Genomic DNA, 22,450 nt, shown 5'->3' with positions numbered 1-22,450 from the left:
TTCCTATGGTTCTGAATGATGTCCGTTCCGTCTTTTAGTTGTATTTTTGATTGGTTGTTTGAGGCAGCAATCTCCGGCGTTAACCTATGCCGCCATCTTGGTTTCCCTCATTATCTGAAATCTTTTAAATCACTGAGAACAGGAAAAGTATTATAAGACTGAATGAGCAAATGCCTTGATTTTTTAAATATAAAGGTGCTAAAAATCAGGTAAAATCTGACATTAACTACTGGAAAGATCTGGAAAGGTTTGCTAAATGAAGAAAAATTTTGGAGTTTTGAAAGGAAGGTAATCATTAAGAACCAGAATGAGTACTTTAAGAACAAACCAGGCAACCTAATTGAATTATCTTTTTTTGATATGATTATTACACTGGCAACTGGTATAAGTGTATCCTGAATTCAGCAAGGCCTTTAGTTGTCTGAAGAAATGTAACCCAAAGAAGACCTCTACACACATTCCAAAAGGGTCAGTGGTAGCTTCAGCACCTTCAACATTTTTATCAATGGCTGATAGGCATTAAGAGAACTCACATTTACTGGATATCTATTATATGTTAACCTCACATAGGTTTCTTAAATTAAAGAATATATTCCTATGTTTGGCACTCTAAAATTTTTGTCTCATTTAATCTTCCCCATAATCCTTAGATCTAGGTATTTTTATTCCAATTTTACCAATTAGGAAACTGAGGTTCAGAAAAGTTAAGAAAACTGAACACCGAAGAAAGAATATATGCTCTGGGGAGAAGGTCTGATGAGAAGATCTTGAAGATTTTATGATTTAATGAACATAATATTTACACACAAGATAAACTACTGTAATGATTCCCGTTACCTAAGGATACACCATCGGACTTCTTTAAATCACAAGCTCTCCTAGGGTTCTGAAAATGCAATATGAATATGTCAAAAATAAGCAAGTTTTCAGGGATGATCCTATTTTATAGGATGAGGTGCCCTGTGAATTCCTTTTATGTTATGGATATTTAAAGACTGCACTGGGAGAGACCAGAAGATCTATAGGAGTCAGAAAGCCTGGATTCTGGCCTTAGCTCTGCTGGTCTTTATGTAAAATGATTTCTCCTAAATCTCTTCTTAATGGTTCAATGTGTGTGTGCTATAAGTAATTGATCACATAGAAATAACTCAATAGGAAGAAATGTTCACAATGACTCAGGGGAAAAAATGCTGTATCATTTCTACTTAGTAAGCAAATGTTAAGTGAATTTCAATAACTTTGAAAAACCTACAAGAGTTCAATGTTCAAGATAACCACAGAGTTGTAAACTTTTAGTTAATGATTACAAATAGATCTTAAAAGAGTTTCTTTTCTTGTGCAAGATCTTAGATATCCAGATTTAAGTGGTAACAATAAAAAGATTATTTTTTCCTTTACATTTTTTTCTCATTAAACTTTGTTTTAGTAAGTCTCAAAATTCTATTAAAATTACTGATTTTAAAAACTACAGACTGAAAAAATGCCACACACAAAAACCCCAAAATGGTTCACAAACATTCTCCTTTCCTTCTGAAGGTTTCACGATGCATTGTTATCATTAACTAGCCATTTACTATTAAACTTTAATGGCCAACTGAGACAAATGGTTCAGAGACCGTTCTTCCACCACTGATTAAGACTTGGGTGGCAGGTATTGGGTTAATAATGTTCACTTAGCCTTCTGAGCTTTCTGGGCAGACTTGGTGACTTTCCCGGCTCCAGCTGCCTTCTTGTCCACTGCTTTGATGACACCCACAGCAACTGTCTCATGTCACAAACAGCAAAATGATCCAGAGGAGGGTAGTCAGAGAAGCTCTCAACACACATGGGCTTGCCAGAAGCCGTAACGATGGCGGAATCACTAGATTTCAAAAACTTGAGGCCATCTTCCAGCTTCTTCGCAGAATAATGATCAATCTTCTTCAGCTCAGCAAACTTTAAGCAATATGAGCTGTGAGACAAGCTAGCACAGGTGCACATCTGGCATTGATTTGACCTGGATGGTTCAGGATAATTACATGAGCTGTGAAGCCAGCTGCTTCCATTGGTGGGTCATTTTTGCTGTCACCAGCCACATTGTCATGATGAATACCTTTGACCGACACTGAAGTCCAGATTGTCCCCGGGAATAGATTCCCTCAGAGCTTAATAGTGCATTTCAGCAGACTTCACTTCAGTTGTAACACGGAAGCTCAGGTGACCTCCATGCCAGATCTGAGCACACCAGTCTACATTTGGCCCATGGGGACAGTACCAGTACCACCAATTTTGTGGACATCCTAGAGCAGTGATGGCAAACCTATGACACGCGTGTCAGAGGTGACACGCGAACTCATTTTTTTGGTTGATTTTTCTTTGTTAACTGGCATTTAAATATATAAAATAAATATTGAAAATATAAGTCTGTTTTACTATGGTTGCAAATATCAAAAAATTTCTATATGTGACATCCTTAGCAATTTCCTCCTCTCTCTCTGGCTGTGGGGTGGCTCAGTGGAATCCATTTTGTTAACACCAACAATTAGTTGTTTCACATCCAGTGTAAAAGCCAGAAGGGCATGCTCATGGCACTCCTTGGAGGCGATGTGGACCCTAAGGTCCACTACCCTGTTGCTATAGCCAAATTAATTGTCATACCAGGAAACGAGTTTGACAGAGTGGTCACTGAGGGCAATGTCAGCCCCAGCGTTGAAGGTGGAGGGGTGTCACTGTTAAAGTTGCAGGAAACAGCTAGTCCTAAGTATAGCCCAGGATGCCCGTGAGGGGGCCCTCAGACACCTGCTTCACAACCTGCTTGATGGCATCGTATATGGCAGCTTTTTCCAGGTGGTAGGTCAGATCCACAACCAACACATTGGGGGTGGGGACATTTACCTTGTTATTCTATCCCCCTCCCTCCCAATCCCTAATTTCAAGATTAGGGCAGGGAGGAAAGGACTAAGAAAAAAGGCAAAGATAACTTCACTGAGCTGGTAGGGTAACCAAAATTTTCCAGTTCATCTGGCACTGAGGACTTTCCCAGGATATGGGGTTTTCAATGCTAAAATCAGAAAAGTTCCAAACAAACTGGGATGGCTGCCACCGTATGAGCTGTTTATAGTTCACTATTGCTTAATCAGTGGCTAACCATCGCAGTTACAGCCGCTTCCCACAAGGTCCGACTCTTAGCTCTTCTGACGTTGGAGACCTCCCAACAGCAATTTCCCATCACAGCTTATACCCTCAAGACGACCTCTTCCCCTTTCAAATCCTGTCCTTCGGCAATATAGTCTTTGCTGCTAGTGATATTTATTACTGGGTTAAGGTGGTAGCAACCAGATAGCTCTATTATAAGGGTAAGTTTCTACTTTTATGATTAGCAAGTAATCTATAGGGGGATGTTTTTTGTTTTTTAAAAAATATATTTTTATTGATTTCAGAGAAGAAGGGAGAGTGAGAGAGAGAGAGAGAGAGAGAGAAGGAAATATCAATGATGAGAGAGAATCATTGATTGGCTGCCTCCTGCCCAACCCCACACTGGGGATCGAGCTTGTAACCCGGGTATGTGCCCTGACCAGGAATTGAACTATGACCTCCTGTTTCATAGGTTGACGCTGAACGACTGAGCCACGCTGGCCAGGCAAGTCTGGAAACTTTTATATCCTGTTTCCCAAGTCTGGGAACTTTTATGCTGTACCATTTTACTCAGTATCCTTAGCATCTTGCCCAGGGCAACATACCTAATTAATACATAATAAAAGAGAAAATGAAGGTAAAACAAAACAAAAATCTTCTCTTTCAGATTTTGCCAGACTCTATTCAGGGTAAAAATAAGAGACTGCTCTAACAGTATAGACATTTTTATTTTATAAAAGAAAATGCAAAATACTGCTATGAAACTGTACCTAAAGTCACACTCTAAATTCATATCTTGCAATTGAATTTTCTCAGTTCATCAATTAATTCCAATGAAAACAGGCTAAACTTCTGTCCATGGAAGAAACATAGGCCAGATTTAAACTCGACAATGAAGATGGTTGGCAAGATTAGGCACAGGGAGTGTTTTAGCTCTGTTTCAAGTTTTCTTCTTGGAAACATTCTCCATGACCATGTGAGACTTAAAGCAAACACCGTGACTGTCCTGGCCAGAGAAGAATGTTAAAGCAGTGTTACAGAGAATTGTGAACTATTCTTCTGCCTTCATCCTGATATCCATGTCTCTCAGAGAAGTCTGGCTAAACCAGACTATTCTTTGCAATAGCATTCAAAGTCCTTACTTGGGTCACATCTGTTACCTTTCGAGAATATTCTGAGGTACAAAGAGAGGCTCCCATGGCAACAGAGGGATTTCTGCAATAGAAATAATAAAGGAACAGATAATTATATGAGTTGTCAAATGAGCCCTCCTATACTGGCACTTCATTTTATGCAGCGGTTCTCAACCTTCTGGCTCTTTAAATACAGTTCCTCATGTTGTGGTGACCCCCAACCATAAAATTATTTTCGTTGCTACTTCATATCTGTAATGTTGCTACTATTATGAATCGTAATGTAAATATCTGATATGCAGGATGGTCTTAGGAGACCCCTGTGAAAGGGTTGTTCGACCGCCAAAGGGGTCGCGACCCACAGGTTAAGAACAGCTGTTTTATAGGCTATTTCATGGCCTAGAACAAGGGTAAGTCAAGGACCTTGGACTACTATATTTCATAATTTTTACTAATTAATTACTTGAAATATCTAGTAGCCAAATCTACCAGACAATATAACTTATTTTGCATCTAAAATGTAAGTTGTAAGGCTCTTGCTTCTTTTACATCTCACTTTTCCCAACTTATAAATTATCAATTGCTAACTATTAAATTATAAGAGTCCTGTCAAGTATAATAAAAAATACATAATAGTTTAAATTCCTTAATGTGATAAAATTTCAAAATAACTGAAAATAAAGAGCAAAGGTAAAGGAAGACTAAGTATTAAAGGTAGGAGAGATAAAAATAACTATGACTCTTCTTCCATTCTTACACCACAGTTATTGTTTGCTAAAGGAAAGCACAGGTGAAGGAGCACACACACTTATCTGACTGATCTGAAGCTGAGATACTAAATTAGTTTATTATTAACTTTTAACAATGACTTAATAAAATAATGGTTCACCTATGTTCAGAAGAGCCTGCTTTTTTAATGCAGGATAAGAACCGGTTTGCATTGTTTTGTGTGTGTTTTTAAAGAGACTTCCACATGCAGCACCTCATTTGGATGTGTCTGGAGTCTTGGAAACTTGACTACCTTACATTCTCCTAAAAATGGACCTTGAGAGCTTATCTGGAGGGTCTAGCAGGGGAGCGCAGTTATGCGTATACCCGTGACCGAAGAACGGCCCTCTCCTCTATCAGGGAAGGTGGTCCTCTCCGACCTGCCCGCATACGGCTTTGGCAGGGATGCACATGGAACAGTGAGGGAGGAAGGGGACACCCGCCTAGCCAGCTAGATCAGCGGAATCAACCCTGGCAATCAATGGGGTGACAGATGTTGCAGGTAGATCACCCTCACATCAATACTTATGTACTAATCACAACATTCCATTCATTTATCAAGCCATTAACTAAGGTTTTCCTATGGGAGGAAATAAAGATTAATCTCATCCCTTCTTGTATGAGTCAAATAATACACTTTTACCGAAACTTCATTCCTGAATCTCTAGCAGAACGAGCAGAACAGTGGAATTCTGTAGCACCAGAACCCTCAAGGATTCTTTGTAGATTTCTGTCTGTTATGCCACCGCCTGTTGGAAAAAATAAGTAATACATTAAAGTAGAATAGAACTTTGCATAAAATTTAATAAATAATAAATTTCCATACTGAAGTTTCTCATTAACTCAAGAATTATTCTCTCTCTCCTAAGCTAGAATAAAGTTAGAAAAGAATGATGAAATACAAACTACAGATTTTGAAGAACAACTGAAAAGGTCATAGAACCTATGATGGAATCTGCTATATCCATTGGTTTATATAACAATGTTATATAACTTCTGTCCATGGAAGAAACATAGGCCAGATTTAAACTCGACAATGAAGATGGTTGGCAAGATTAGGCACAAGGAGTGTTTTAGCTCTGTTTCAAGTTTTCTTCTTGGAAACATTCTCCATGACCATGTGAGACTTAAAGCAAACACCGTGACTGTCCTGGCCAGAGAAGAATGTTAAAGCAGTGTTACAGAGAATTGTGAACTATTCTTCTGCCTTCATCCTGATATCCATGTCTCTCAGAGAAGTCTGGCTAAACCAGACTATTGTTAAAGAGATTATTCTGCCCTAACCAGTTTGGCTCAGTGGATAGAGCGTCAGCCTGCGGACTCAAGGGTCCCAGGTTTGATTCCGGTTAAGGGCATGTACCTTGGTTGCTGGCACATCCCCAGTGGGGAGTGTGCAGGAGGCAGCTGATCGATGTTTCTAACTTTCTATCCCTTTCCCTTCCTCTATGTAAAAAATCAATAAAATATATATTTTTTAAAAAATAAAGAGATTATTCTAGGGCAAAGAAAATCATCAAGCGCTCTATCCCTGCTCCCCCTCAATTAAAGAAAAATCAAATTAAAACAAAAGGAGGCCAGGCTAGAGGACAAAGCTACAAAAGCACAGCCTTAGAAATGTGTCTGAAACGGAACCGCCAAGATTTTCTCTCTGGATCAGCATTCAAAGACCATGATGTCATTGGAAATGGGAACAATGACAGGTATTATACAGTTTATTCATTATAATATCAAATTCTTGTTTCATTTCACAGAAGAATCTGAATCTACTTTATAAAAACTGCACAGTCAAGTACTTTATGATGACTCATTTGTTTTGATGAACAGTATCTAAAAGCTTGTATATAAATAATTATATTCTCAACTGATTCCAGATTATAAATATAAAATTATTGATCTTTATATCCTTGTCTCCTAATATATAGGAGTATTAAATAAATTTTTTTATATATATATTTTATTGATTTTTTACAGAGAGGAAGGGAGAGAGATAGAGAGTTAGAAACATCGATGAGAGAGAAACATCGATCAGCTGCCCCCTGCACACTCCCCACTGGGGATGTGCCCGCAACCAAGGTACATGCCCTTGACCAGAATCGAACCTGGGACCCTTCAGTCCGCAGGCCGATGCTCTATCCACTGAGCCAAACCAGCCAGGGCTAAATAAATATTTTTAATGACTGATAAAATATGTACTTTGTATCTCAAGTTGCTGAAGTAACTTGACTTTACACACTCTTTTGGACTCATTAACTTTTTTCTTCTTAGAGGCACAGTAACATCTCTGAGCCCTAAGAAGTAAAAAGAATACAGACTGAGAAGTTAGATTTGGATTGGAATTCTGGCTTCACCACTGTAACTCCTCACAGCTATGTGATCTCAGATAAATTACTTTAAACCATTGAGCCTCAACTTTTTTAACCAAAAGAGGGATTTCCTCAGAGTGTGTTATAAGGATTAAAAGGCAAATATGTTATTTCCTTCTAACACATAACAAGATGTCTGGCTACTGAACCTATGTTGTTCCAGTTATCAGCAGCTTTAGGACACAGGTAATATATTTTCGAAACACAGAGTAACACATCTTTACAGTTGGAACCAAAGAGGACAATTAGTTCAATATCCTCTCTCTACAGGCGAGGAAACGAACCTAATTATGTTGTAAGCTTCATTATGAAAATCCCTAAAGGGAAACCACTATGTTCTATTTATCTTTAGATTTCTCCATGATCAGGAGCACATGATTCAACTGTGCTGACTACATGGAAGAATATTCATTAGACATTCAGTTTGACTTATCTAGGAATTTTTCCTTGTTGGTACTTATTTTCGTGAAATTTTAATAATTTCTTTATAGCTCCATTCTGTGAGCTCCTCAAGTAAAATGATTACTTCATATTCATTTCTTTCATATCCACCACAAAACTTAGCATATAATTATCACTTGCTTGGTAAGGTTTGTTAAATAATCACAAATATTTTTGTATACAACATCTTCTCACCTCAAGAGTAAGCCTTTTGAGGAAGTAGTTCCTTGTGTAACACTGCATGCCTTGCACATAGTAGATAACTTCAAAATTATATAATAAGCAAAGGCAACCTTAATATTAACAATTATCTAAGCCCGGCTATTAACTGTCAAGACTAAATACATTTTTGTTTTAAATGGAAATGCATTAAAAACAGTTAAGTGTCTTTAATAAAGGGTCTCAATTTGACAGATAACATATGCTTTCTATCTCTTCACATTTCAGGGACTTGCTACTGATCAAAACTTTCCTAAATTTCTGATGCTATCCCTTTATCCGGCCTCTTTTTAAAAGTTGACCTTTATTTGGCTATCACCATTTTGACCCCTAGTTAGTCTTGGCATCACTGGTAGTGAGACAACCAGACACACTATGCCTTCTGATGTGATATAATATGATATATACAGACTCACCCACAAAGTACTCTTACCAAAAATATTTAAACAAAATCTAATCAAGCCTTATGATCTAGCTACCAGTTTATAGGCAGTGCAGTGGCTAGGAAATACACACTAAACAATATCAAAAGGAAGCAATTTGATAAATCCAGAAAGTAGGACATTTTACAGGTAAGTGGCCCAAACTGTTTAAATTTCATTTTTGTAAAAATATATTTTATTGATTTTTTACGGAGAAGAAGGGAGAGGGATAGAGAGTTAGAAACAATGATGAGAGAGAGAAATATCGATCAGCTGTCTCCTGCACACCTCCCACTGGGGATGTGCCCGCAACCAAGGTACATGCCCTTGACCGGAATCAAACCCGGGACCCTTCAGTCCACAGGCTGACGCTCTATCCACTGAGCCAAACCGGTTAGGGCTTAAATTTCATTTTTTTAAAAGACAAGAAAAACTTCTATATTAAAAAAATATTAAGATAACAACCAAGTGCAATACTTATTCTTTGATGGGATCCTGATTTGAACATATCAGCTATAAAAAAACATTCTGGGGGCAACTAGAGAAAAGAGGGTATTGATTATTAAATGGCATTAAAGAATTAGAGTTTATTTTGATAAATATAATAATGGTATTGTGATTACAGTAAAATGCCCTTATTTTTTAAAGATGCATAAAGATAAAATGTCAGGATGCCTTTAATTGAACTTTAAAATACCTCAGGATAAGAAGAAACAAATGTTGCAAAATGTTAAATCTATAAAATGAGTATATGCCTTTTTCTACTCTTTTATATGTTTGAGAAATTTAATAATAAGAAAAATTAAGATAATATTTATATTTGTCTCCCTCTGCTTCTCGGTCACCTTATCCAATTCTTTAAAAATTATTCATTTCTAATGATCTGTAATGTGCTTAATTGATCTTATAGTTATCATCAGGAAAACATGATCCAACTGTGCTGACTACAAGGAAGAATTTGGTGATCAGATTTTCAGGAACTGAGTATTACATCTATCCAGGGATATTATGTTTGTTTATACTTTGTTAACAACTTGGACATTTGGCCCTAACACAGAGTAGCAGCAAATTTGGTGTGCCTCACTAGAGATAAACATTCTACACTATAGGAGCGCAAACATGGGGAAAGCCCAGTCTAATCTACTTCCTTTTTTTGCTCTTCTCTGAGCTTATCCCTGCTAAAATGTTCTCTTCCTTCTACAGTTTTAAATTCCAGCAGAGATCTGCCATCTTAAACAATTTAATCAAATGATATATTCTTTCTGAACACCATGCACTAAAACTTTCCCCCATACTGCCCTGCCTCCTTTGCTCTTCCTTCATCAGAGTTCAGTGTTATACTAGTGAATGGATAGATAGATAAATACCTGGCATTACCACAATCCTGCCTTTTGCCTGAAAAAAGAAAAAAAATAAACAAGTAAATTTTAATATCTTTCTCTAAATGAGATAGTAAGGCAGTGAGAACAGAAACATAAGTATATTAAACTTTAAAAATTACTATTAATGTTTACTTTTCAGTAGATCTTTTGTTTCTCTGGGACCTTAGGTAAGCAAGATGTTCAGCAAAGTAACTCTTTCTATCCAGTTATTTATTGTATTACTTTAAAAACCTGTACTGTTATGATCACAAAGAATAGAAGGCTACAATATAAATACAGAACAATCACACCACTTTAAGAAAAGTCATTACTGAAAGATAACACTAATCTGAGCTTTGGTAGATGATGGGATGGAAGTAGGGGGGTGCAGGAGACAGCCTATCCGTGTTTCACTCTCACATAAATGTTTCTCTCTCTCCCTCTCCCTCTTGCTCTAAAAAGCAATTAAAAATGGTTTTTTTTGTTTTGTTTTGTTTTTTAAAGTGTTTCTTCCCTGACATGGTGAACAAGAGCAAGTTCTTATTCTCATGGAGTTTACATGTTCAAGGAAGACAGGTATATTTATATAATAAAATTTCAGGTAGCAATAAGTACAATGGGAAAAAAATTAAGCAAGGTAATAAAGAGTAAAAGGGAGGGGATACTTCATAAAATGTAATAACTGTTAGAGAAATAAGTGGAACAAGACTTTTTAGTATTCTCAAATGTACTGAAGGAAGCATCTATAAAACAAAATATTATCTAGAAAGGAGAAATGATTTTAAGAGGGAAAAAGTATTATTTAGCTGTTTCTTCTAAGTGAAAACTTTCTGAGACAGAAAAATGATACTTTTAAGAGATTAATTCTATCACTTTTTTTGGATTATTTATAGCTATATGCTCGCCTAAGGTTATACAGTGATTTAACATATAAAGCACACTTTTTGTCATCTGAAGTAATCCACAACTATTCTAGGAGGTAGGTGCCACTATTATGCTAACTTTGTAGTGGAGGAAACAGAAGTTTATGATGTTAGGGCAAGGTCACTACAAATAAGAGGCAAAGCCAGGATTTAAACACAGACCTTTCTAACCCCAAGGCCTAGGCAGGCTTTAACCAGCACATGTATAATATATCTTGAAGGTAATTGCTTCAAGAAGTAAGTTAGCATGATCCCACTTACACATGAAATCTGAAAAGGTCGAATACATAGAAGCGGAGAGTAGAATGGTGGATACTAGGGACAGGGAGCTGGAGGAAATAGGGAGATGCTGGTCGAAATGAATAAAATTATTCATTTCTAATGATCTGTAATGCACTTAATTGATCTTATAGTTATCATTACAGATCATTAGAAACGAATAATTTTTAAAGAATTGGATAAGGTGGCCTAGAAGCAGAGGGAGACAAATATAAACAAACAGAGTTGCAGTTATGAGGATGAGTAAGTCTGGAGATCTAATGTATAGCGTTGTGGGGGTTCAGAACAAGCCATTCCAAGATGTAGCATGCTGATTAATTTGAGCTTTACTTTGAAGTTTAGCAGCAGGCTTAAGAGAACTTCTGCCTCTCCCTCCCCTCTAACTAATTAGAAGAACATAGAGATCTTGCCCATAATAAGCTATTATCAGAGATAACTTCTTTTGACCTATCCATAGGGTAGGGCAAACTTCCATTTACTAAGCCTCTGTTCTTATCATCCTGCAATGACCCTTGGAAGCCCTCATCATGCATCCCTAACTTAGGATGTCCTATATACTCATGCTCCCTTTCTTCCTCTGAACTTATGGGGTTCCCATACATATGCATGTATTAAATTTGATTATTTTCTCTTGTTAATCTGTCTCATATTTATATGATTATTAGACCAGCCAGAAGAACCTTGAGGGTAGAGGAGACTTTGTTTCTCCCCCACAATATTATAACTACAGTTAATAATGCTGCATTTAAAATTTGCTAAGAGTAGATTTCAGGTACTCTCACCACACACACACACACACACACACACACACACACACACACACACACGCAAGCACACCACTTGGTCATGACCATAATACAAATGCCCTGTACTTACTATATATTTAATAAATATTTGTAAAATAAGTAAGTTCCAGACTAGCAAAGTCACATCAGATTCTTATGTGAAATTCCTAAAAATTATTTTCATGACTAAACAAAAGATGTCTACCCAGGAACACTATATATTATTATTAAAAATAGCAGTAGTAATAATAATAGAAACTAACATGTATTAAGGTGTATTATATGCCAAGCCCTGTGCTAATGCTCTTAGATACCTTATCTCTACCAACCTTCAGAGCAATCCTATAAAAGAGTATTAAACTTATCTCTACTTCACAATGGAGAAAACAGAGGTTTAAAGGTTAGTGAACTACTCCACATTACACAGCAAATAACTCTAAAACCTAAGTCTCAAATCCAGAACACTTTCTTCTCAAAGTCCATACTCACTAATTAGAATGCCTCTATACTGATGTCAGAAAAATATAGGCATCCCCCAATTATAAAGCCACCTTCTGACTGCTCTACAAATGATGCTAATTAATGCATAGGGCATACAAGAAAAAAATATTTTATTTCCTCCTATCCTATATAACAGTGGTTCTCAACCTTCCTAATGCCGCGACACTTTAATACAGTTCCTCATGTTGTGGTGACCCCCAACCATAAAATTATTTGCGTTGCTACTTCATAACTGTAATTTTGCTACTGTTATGAATCGTAATGTAAATATCTGATATGCAGGATGTATTTTCATTGTTACAAATTGAACATAATTAAAGCATAGTGATTAATCACGAAAACAATATGTAATTATATGTGTGTTTTCCAATGGTCTTAAGCGACCCCTGTGAAAGGGTTGTTCAACCCCCAAAGGGTCGCGACCCACAGGTTGAGAACCGCTGCCATGTAATAAAAGGCTAATATGCAAATTGACCAAACTGCGGAGTGACCTGTCGCTATGACACACACTGACCACCAGGGGGCAGATGCTCAATGCAGGAGCTGCTCCCTGGTGGCCAGTGCACTCCCACAGGTGGAGCACCGCTCAGCCAGAAGTCGGGCTCATGGCTGGCGAGTGCAGCGGCAGTGGCAGGAGCCTCTCCTGCCTCCGCAGCAGAGCTAAGGATGTTTGACTGCAGGCTTAAGGGGAGCAGGCCTAAGCGGGCAGTCAGACATCCCCTGAGGGCTCCCGGACTGTGAGAGGACCCCCCACCAAGTGCACGAATCTCATGCATCGGGCCTCTACTCTTGATATAAAGAAAGTAATGAGAGAAGAATATAGTTTTAGTTTTAGAATTCACCTAAAATGATAATTACCTCAAATTTTATATGGGATCCCCTGAGAATACATAGACAGTCAGTGAGAAGATATGGCTTAAAACTATGCAATGCTAATGGCAGAGAAAAAGTTAAATTTGCTCTGGTTACCCAAATTAGGAAAGATCCTTAGGCATTGTCTATAATCTGATTTTACTGAAAGAGCTCATGTGAAAGAAGAATTATATAAATATATTATTGCATGCTTGTTTTTTTTCCTATAGAGTAAACTTGAAGTCAGTAATATTTAGTTTCACAACCCATCTGAACAGAATATCGGAAGAACCACAACAGTCTTAGGAAGAAAAGAAATTGCATGTACCTGATCTATGAGTCGCTTTATTAGAGGTAGCCCTTCTAGCGCTGAACTGTCACAGCCACTGGTCAATACGCGTTCAAATCCCAAGGTTAACAGAGTCTCTAGCGCTGCCATTGGATCGTGAACCATGTCAAAGGCTGAAATAAATAAAATTGATTTGAATTTTGAACAGATATCAGTAACACAGTCATGATTAAAATGTAGTATACCAGTATACACAGTGGTATGCTGGACCTGGCTGGTACTGGCTTGCAGGAGTCCATTGTTAAATATTCAGAAATTTTGTAAGCATGATTGTTAATTCATTGGCAGCTTGAAATCACTTAAGGTGCGAGTATTTTTTTAAATCCTCACCCGAGTTTATGTTATTATTGCTTTTAGAGAGAGAAACATCAATTGGTTCCCTCCTGTACGACCTGAAACCTGGGTATATGCTCTGACTGGGAATTGAACCCTAGACCTTTTGGTATATAGGATGATGCTTCAACAAACTGAGCCACACTGGCCAGAGCAAGGGGGGAGTATTTAAACCACAGAAATCAACAAATACTACATATCAGGGTTTTCCCCCAAGAGCCAGTTTACCAGCACACCACAGTCTGCATACAACTGATGGTATGCATGATCATTTAGGTGGTACACATCTAAATAGATGCATTTACTTAAATGCAGATCAGAGTGAAAATTTTCCATTTCTCATTACTTAAAAAAATTTCTCTTTAAAATAAATTTATTTAGGATTTATTTTAAGAAAATTATTAAATAAATTTGCAAAGGAAGCAATCAGGTATGGTACAATTATAAATGTGATAGGCAAGTGACTCAAATTTGGGAAAGTCTGCCTGAGGCTTCAGACAAACTGAATAAGTAGGATGAAACATTACTCACCAGTTCTAAAAAAGACCTTGGTTCACATTCTCGTTATTGACTAATAGCTTGTACTAATCTATTTACCCTGCATACCCCAGGCTCATTGTACAAAGACAGTTGTTTACAACGGATTGCATGAGGTTTCTTTCCCATCTTACTTTCTAAAAGACATCTCTCCTCCTCCAAGAGTAAAGTGGCACTAGAAACCTCAAACAGAAAAATTACTTGTGCTTTGGTTTTCAGCATCGCTATATGATATGGGAGTTCTAATATATGAGGAATTAGGTGCTAGGACCCTTCCTTTCATCATTAAGTGTATGGAGGCAGCAAAATCTACTATTTTCCTTTTTGGTGACAGCATCTTCTCATCAGTGATTACACTATCATACTATCTCATTAAACACATGAGTGAAAAAAATGTGGAACCCAAGCCTATATAAAAATTTGAGAACATGAAAACATTTTTTAAACTTATTGAATAGTTTAATAAACTTATATAAAATAGGTTAGTATAAGTGCCTGCAGGTATGACTAAAAAGTCAGTTTTGTGATATAAAGGAAAAGAACAGAAATTTGAAATGATTTTTTTTAAAAAATAGAGAACTGCATTTTATTTTTTTAATTTATTTTACTATATATATATATATATTATTTCAGAGAGGGAGAGGGAGAGAGAGATAGAAACATCAATGATAAGAGAGAATCATTGATCAGCTGCCTCCTGCATGCCCCCTATACTGGGGATCGAGCCTGCAACCTGGTATGTGCCCTTGACCAGAACTAAATCCAGGACTCTTCAGTCCACAGGTTAATACTCTATCCACTGAGCCAAACTGGCCAGGGCAGAAATGATTTTCTTAGTTTAAGAACAAAAAAATATATTCAATATGATGGGTTTATTTTGAATTATTTACAGTATCAAATTTTAAACTATGTTTTTCAGATAAATGTTTACTAATTAAAATTACTTGCCATATTCAAACACTTTTTTTGACTAGCCTCAAGGTTCTGATTTTTAAGTAACCTAACATCTTTTAGTTATTGCTAGTTAATGAAAAGCACTGCTAAATAGCATGTCAAAAAAAGTTTTGTGGTGGTATTACCCATTTAAAGAAAAACAAGGTAATAATTGCTTTATTTCTAATTTATATAAATGGATGCAAGTGCTGGTATCTACTCTTATCCTAATCTCTGAATACCTACAAAAGGTCAGAAAAACATTCAACAATTTCTCAAAATGCTACCAAGTCAAAAAAAGATTGACTGAAGACTTGCTTCTTTTCTTGTACAATAGCAGCGCCCTCTGAAGGCAAAATGAAGTGTTCCTTCATTTTACCAATGTTTAGAAAAGTGTATAGAAATTATAACTCTGATTCATAGATAGGAAGTACTTTTATATGAAATTAGATATATTTTAGAAATTATTCTGATGTAGATATAGATAAGTTATCAATACTGTAAAGCAATTTTGTGCACTGTAGTGAACATCTATCTGTTCATTGACAATCCAGCATCTATTTCTTCTTTCCTCCTTCCTAACAGAATCCAGTTCTTTTTCATATATCCACCCCCTCTCTGCCCATGAATCAAATGTTCTTCTAGGGAAACTGACCTCACTCCTAGATACAGAAATAGTCTTGTCAACCTTAACAAGCAGTAAATTTCATTTCACTGGTCACAGTAATTTATTCTTTTGGGGGTTGCATAAGACCTAAGGCAACCTAATAAAAATGAATTTCAGGATTGTTGCTTAGAATGCTGTGACAAGTATATATACTCGTAGGCAGTGCTTATTCTCTCCCTCTATTATAGTCACCCACCATCTATATATACATATGTGTGTGTATATATATATGTAAATAGATTAATTTCAGAGAGGAGGGGAAAGGGAGAGAGATAGAAACATCAATAATGAGAGAGAATCACTGATTAGCTGCTTCCTGCACAATCCTTACTGGGGATCGAGCCCGCAATGCAGGCATGTGCTCTTGACCAGAATTGAACCTGGGACTCTTCATTCTGCAGGTTGATGCTGTATCCGCTGAGCCAAACCAGCTAGGGCCCCACCATCTATTTTTCTTCACCACCATCTATTTTTAACAACTTTTCAAAACTAAGGCTTTATATATTCTAGAAACTGCATTTCTAAATTTACAACTGTTAGTCCCAAGATCAGTATAAAGAAACCAATTGGGCCCTGGCTGGTGTGGCTGAGTTGGTTGAGAGTCATCCGCTGAGCACCGAAAGGTTGCAGGTTCAATTCCTGGTCAGGGCACATACCCAGGTTGCTAGTTTGATCCCCCAGTAGGAGTGGGTGTGGGAGGCAGCTGATTGTTATTTCTCTCTCACATTGATGTTTCCCTTCCCTCTCATTTCTACTCTCTCTAAAATAAAAAAAAAGAAGAAAAAGCCAATTGGTAACACTGTAACACTATGGAATTGTGTTCCAAACAAAGCTTGTGGCGTTTGGTGAAATTAGAAAGCTGACACTATTCAATAGAATTTCTAAAATGGAAATGACTCACCTCGGTGGAAAGTGACTGGCAGAGGACGGCACATAGCTATAAAAGAAAGTCACATAACAACATGAATGATGAGATCATCACTGATTACTATATATAGAATTTCCCATGTTAGATGGGACTTTTATATATCTTCCTCTCCTAAGTGAACTGAAATAATAATAAAATGGCAGCCTTTCAAATTCAAAAGTCCTATGTTTCCATTAACCTCTGATTTTTATATTTAAAAAATGATCATATACTTCTTAGAGGCACTAGATAAAAATTACATAATCTGGCTACTATAAGGGCAGCATTATATCCTCTGAGGATCTTCTAGAATACTTGGCCTAGTAATATAGATAGTTTACTTCGGTCCTCTCCACATTTCCCCATCCTCACCAAATGCAAAAGCTTCTGTGGTTTTTGGTGCAATAATTGAAAGAATCAAGGTAAACTTTCCTTTAATTCTTCAGGAACAAAACCTGATCTATAGAAAAGAGTCAGGAAGACTATGCCACACATACCCCCTGCACAAACATCTAAAAAAACGACTATTTATTTATTTATTTATTTATTTTATATTTTATTGATTTTTCACAGAGAGGAAGGGAGAGGGATAGAGAGTTAGAAACATCGATGAGAGAGAAACATCGATCAGCTGCCTCCTGCACGCCCCCCACTGGGGATATGCCCGCAACCAAGGTACATGCCCTTGACTGGAATCGAACCTGGGACCCTTTGGTCCGCAGGCCAACGCTCTATCCACTGAGCCAAACCGGTCAGGGCGAAAACGACTATTTATTATAGTTTATACTAACTTATACTAGTGCCTGAAAAATCAGCTCTGTGATTGTGCTTTTCTATATTGGAAATATTAAAATGCAAGCATCATTAGAGGCCTTTTGGTCTCAGATATAAATTCTTACCCACAAGCGACGTGCACAGCTCTTTGTCGATGTGTCCATCTTCAGTCAATGCCCCAAATACCAAACCATCAGCACCATAAAGCTTGGCAAGGCGAATGTCAGCCTTCATCACCTCAACTTCGCGATCTGAATATAAAAAATCACCTCCGCGCGGCCGAATCATCACAAACACTGGGATCTGGACACACTGCTTCACTACCTGAAGGACACCTGTAAGAAGAGGAGTCAGGCTAATTAAAATACAGATATGAGCTAGAAGCTCAAGGAAGTCAATAAAATATTACTGGTCTTGCGCTGGCCGGTTTGGCTCAGTGGATAGAGTGTCAGCCTGCAGACTCAAGGGTCCCAGGTTCGATTCCGGTCAAGGGCACATGCCTGGGTTGTGGGCTCGATCCCTAGTAGGGGCGTGCAGGAGGCAGCCGATCAATGATTCCCTCTCATCATTGATGTCTCCATCTCTCTCTTCCTTTCCCTTCCTCTCTGAAGTCAATAAAAATATATTTTAAAAATATTTTGGTCTTTTATATATACTCTTATGATAGTATCACTTCTACAAGAAAAGGAAGAGTTGACTGAGGAGACCAGAGAAAAGTGGACCTAAAAGGAAAGAGGATACTGAGAAGAAAAAAATAGCCCCAGAAGTTAAGTAATAAGAAAATCAAAGATAAAAGTGAACAAGTTAGAAAACAGAAGGAAGTTACTGCATTTTAAAAGCTCTTGTCAGTTCCCAGAACCAGGAGGTTGAAGTTCGATTCCCAGCCAGGGCACGTCAGGGTGGCAGGCTCTATCCCCAGTAGGGGGCATGCAGGAGGCTGCCGATCAGTGATTCTCATCATTGATTTTTCTGTCTCTCTCTCCCTCTCTTTCCTCTCTCTGAAATCAATAAAAATATATATCTTTTAAATTATCAGGCAGGAAAACAAGATGCATCATGTGGCAATAAATCAATCAAACAAAACCAACCTAGAACTCATACAGATGGTAGAAGTAGCAGTCAAGTCACTAAAATAGCTATTATAACTTTATTCTATTCAAAATGTTAAGAAGCTGCATGGGAGATATTATAGACTCAAACTTCTAGAGATGAAAACTAAAATGTGTAAGATGAAAAACACAGTAGGTGGGATTAACAGTGATAAGACATTGCAGAGAAAAGTTTAGTAAACTTGAAAACAAAGCAACAGGATCTATACAAAATGAAACAGAGAGAAAAAGAAGACAAGAGCAGTTCATCAGTGAATTATAGAACAAATATAATCAATTGAAAATATTCAATTATAAGTGTAACTGAAGTCTCTAAAAGAGGGAGTGAAGGACATTGAAAGCTGAAAATTTTCCAAATGTGATAAAAAGTATAAACGTACAGATCTAAGAAACATGAAGAAAACTACACTCAGGTACATCATAATCAAACTGCTCCAAACCAAAAATAAAGAAAAAATATCTTAAAAGCAACCAGAGCTTGTTTGGAGGTTCTAGCAGGGGAGCACAGCTACTCCTATGCCCTTGACCAAAGACCGGTCCTCTCCTCTTCATTCAAGCACACACGCAGCTTCGGGAGGGACACACGTGGATCAGTGAGGGAGGAAGGGGACACCCACCCAGCCAGCCAGATCAGCCCTGTGGTGATCAATGGGGTAACAGATGTCGCAGCCAGACTGCCCTCACATCCTAACAGATTACTGACTCTTTAAAAAATATCAGAGTTGTGAAAATCGTTGTGAACCTTGCAGGCAGGTTAAACAAGTGTGGAGTGATCAACCCCAGATTTGATGTGTGACTCAAGATCTAGAAAATGGCAGACCAACATGCTTCTGGCACATCAGTTTGGTTTCATTGTACTGACAACATCAGTGGGCATCACAGATGATCAAAGATGATGAAGAAGCAAGACCAAAACACACAGAAGGGAAAGGCCTGGGGTTCTTTTTCTAGGGATGTACGACATGTGTGCAAATAAAATGCCTCAGTGAAAATAATAATAAGCAGTGTGCAATTTTTAACATATGTAGAAGTAAAACGTATGTCAACAACACAAAGACCAGAAGGGGAGAAATGAAAACCAAACTCAATAAACTAAGGATGCCAAAATGGAAAGATAAAAGAAAACTCTGGTTGTTGATATTACTGCACAGCAACTGAACTAATATTAAGAGCAACTACCTACATCTCAACTTTTTAATGTCTAAAAAATCGACTTGATCACATCTTTGATAGACAAGTTTATTTACAACCATAGGCATATCTAACTAATACAATATCCATAGCATAGTTAACATGTTAGTAACATTGTAAAGGATTCCCATGAAACAAATTATCAATTGTCTCCAGGAATCCAAAAAATGGACACTTACCCATGCTGGGTGTGGTTCCTCCTTCCAATAAGCCAGAACATAATTCAATCCGACTAGCACCTGTGATTAAAAAAAAAAAATTTTTTTTTGAAAATTAAAAAATACTTTTAAAGGCACCAAAGGACTTGTATGCATGCATATAAGCTTAACCAATGGAAACAGGCACTAGGGAGGTAAGGGCATGGGGGGGGGGGGGAGGTGGCAGGGGAGAGGTCAATGGGGGGAAAAGGAGACATATGTAATACTATATGTAATATTTTAAACCAGGGGTCCTCAAACTTTTTAAACAGGGGGCCAGTTCACTGTCCCTCAGACCGTTGGAGGGCCGGACTATAGTTTTAAAAAAAAACTATGAACAAATTCCTATGCACACTGCACATATCTTATTTTGAAGTAAAAAAACAAAATGGGAACAAATACAATATTTGTATTTGCATGTGGCCCGCGGGCCGTAGTTTGAGGACCCCTGCAAAGAATTTTAAAACAAAGCATTGCTCAAAAATTACTGCCCAAAATAAACTCTTATTAAATAGCAAACTTAGTATTTTTTCCAAATATAGAACAAAAAGTGTTAGAAATAGAGAAATCAAATTATAAAACTAAAGTAAAAGTCTATTTTTAATTCCACCTATATTCTCCAACTCACATTATGTTACTGGTAGTCAACTTTAAGTGTTAACTCAAGTTAAACTAGGTCTCTTAAAATTTTGTATTACAGTGTTGTCTCTCCATGTACATGAAAGAGACTTAGAATAAAGAAGTTTCTAGCATTAGCTGGTTTGGCTTAGTGGATAGAGCATCAGCCTGCGGACTGAAGGGTCCCGGACTCAGTTCCGGTCAAGGGCACATGCCTGGTTGCAGGCTAAATCCCCATTAGGGGGTGTGCAGGAGGCAGCCAATCAATGACTCTCATCATTGATGTTTCTATCTCTCTCCCTCTCCCTCTCCCTTCCTCTATGAAATCAATAGAAATATATGTTTTTAAAAAAAGAAGAAGTTTCTAGATTGACCATAGTGGAACTCTGGACTCTTCACTAATAAGAAAATAACAATGTTTTCCAAGAGAGTCTTTATTATTCTAAGCTTTAAAAAAGCATAGTTAATTTAAATAGCTTAACTCAAGGTAATCTCAAGAATAGGAAAATACTGAAAGCTAAAGAACTATCAGACTATGGGTTATGTCAAAAGATCTCAGGAACTAGTTTGAAAAGGCTACTCCCTACCAGCCAAAGATGGGACCTTTTGAGCATCAACAAAAGAATAACTACAGTGTGTTAAAATACATCAAATATGTCTAAATCTAAGTTTATAATGATAAAAAAATTCACTGAAGAATAGAGAACAAACTCATTATCTCAAAAATCAGTAAATAAGGGAAAAGAAGCAAGTATTTATTCTGCCTTTCTTGTATACCCAAACAGATGATGAGGGAAAATCTTCTTTACAGAAGTATACCACTAATAAAATGTAAACAAATGCTAACCTTAATACTGTACCATTCTGCAAACCCTGCTAAAATTATTAGATGAAAGTTAACAAGCAACCTTATAAAGAATCGATTAAGCTGACAATATCTGAATCCATTGATCAATCTTAATATCACAAAATAGAAGAAACTAAGATGTTATCCTCTTAATTGATGTAACAGAGAGTAGTATAGCAATGTTATCTGTAAAGTGCTTATAAGAAACTCAGATCTGAATTTGATTAAGCCTCCGGGTTAAACATAATTTTACAGGAAACGTAAGAGTCTGAGGAACATATTAAATGATACTAAATATACAGTCAGCAAAAATATTCTAAAAGATGAAAACCACAGTTTCATTAACAAACTACAAGGGGAAAAAAGAATTAAAGAAGAGAAACACTGAAATAGACAAAAGACATAACAAATAAAATGTTTGGATCTTGACTCAAAGAACTGTAAAACAAAACAAAACTGTATGAGCTAATAGGAGAAATCTGAAAACTAACTGGGTATTTTTGATGACATTAAGAAACTGTTTTAAGACATGTTAGTGATACTAAGGTTATTATTTTTTAAAATTGTCCTTTTAAAGATACATACTAAATTATTTGAGGATGACATGACATGATGTCTGATATTTGCTCCAGAATAATCTAAGGGTGGAGGAGGGAAGGTAGTTATATAGATCAGGGGTCAGCAAACTACTATGGCTCACAGGCCAAAGGTCCACAGTTTATTTCTGTTATGGCCTGCAAGTGGAAAAAGTTAAAAAAAAATAACATCTTTATTGACATATAATTCACATACCATACAATGCACCCATTTAAAGTATATAATTCAAT

General features: G+C 37.0%; 1 protein-coding gene and 1 pseudogene across 4 annotated transcripts in view; both read right to left on the bottom strand.

Annotated features, from left to right (window-relative positions):
- Positions 1-949: 949 nt before the first annotated feature.
- LOC132214661 (elongation factor 1-alpha 1-like) lies at positions 950-2,804 on the bottom strand (annotated as a pseudogene).
- Positions 2,805-3,823: 1,019 nt separating this feature from the next.
- Positions 3,824-22,450, bottom strand: part of CUTC (cutC copper transporter) — a 37,448-nt gene continuing 18,821 nt past the window's right edge. For all 4 annotated transcript variants that reach the window (XM_059661037.1, XM_059661035.1, XM_059661038.1 and 1 more), the window contains 7 exons: positions 20,141-20,200; positions 17,787-17,996; positions 16,882-16,917; positions 13,490-13,623; positions 9,828-9,855; positions 5,659-5,764; positions 3,824-4,329 (listed from right to left, as the gene is read on the bottom strand). In XM_059661037.1, coding sequence (XP_059517020.1) covers positions 4,215-4,329; positions 5,659-5,764; positions 9,828-9,855; positions 13,490-13,623; positions 16,882-16,917; positions 17,787-17,996; positions 20,141-20,200 — 689 coding nt within the window. In that variant the 3' untranslated portion in view covers positions 3,824-4,214. The remainder of the gene's footprint in view (positions 4,330-5,658; positions 5,765-9,827; positions 9,856-13,489; positions 13,624-16,881; positions 16,918-17,786; positions 17,997-20,140; positions 20,201-22,450) is intronic.

Source organism: Myotis daubentonii, chromosome 13, assembly GCF_963259705.1.
Source record: "Myotis daubentonii chromosome 13, mMyoDau2.1, whole genome shotgun sequence".
NCBI classification, from domain to species: Eukaryota; Metazoa; Chordata; class Mammalia; order Chiroptera; family Vespertilionidae; genus Myotis; species Myotis daubentonii.
The sequence above is the reverse complement of the archived record's forward strand: the minus strand, read 5'-3'. Positions and strand labels throughout refer to the sequence as shown.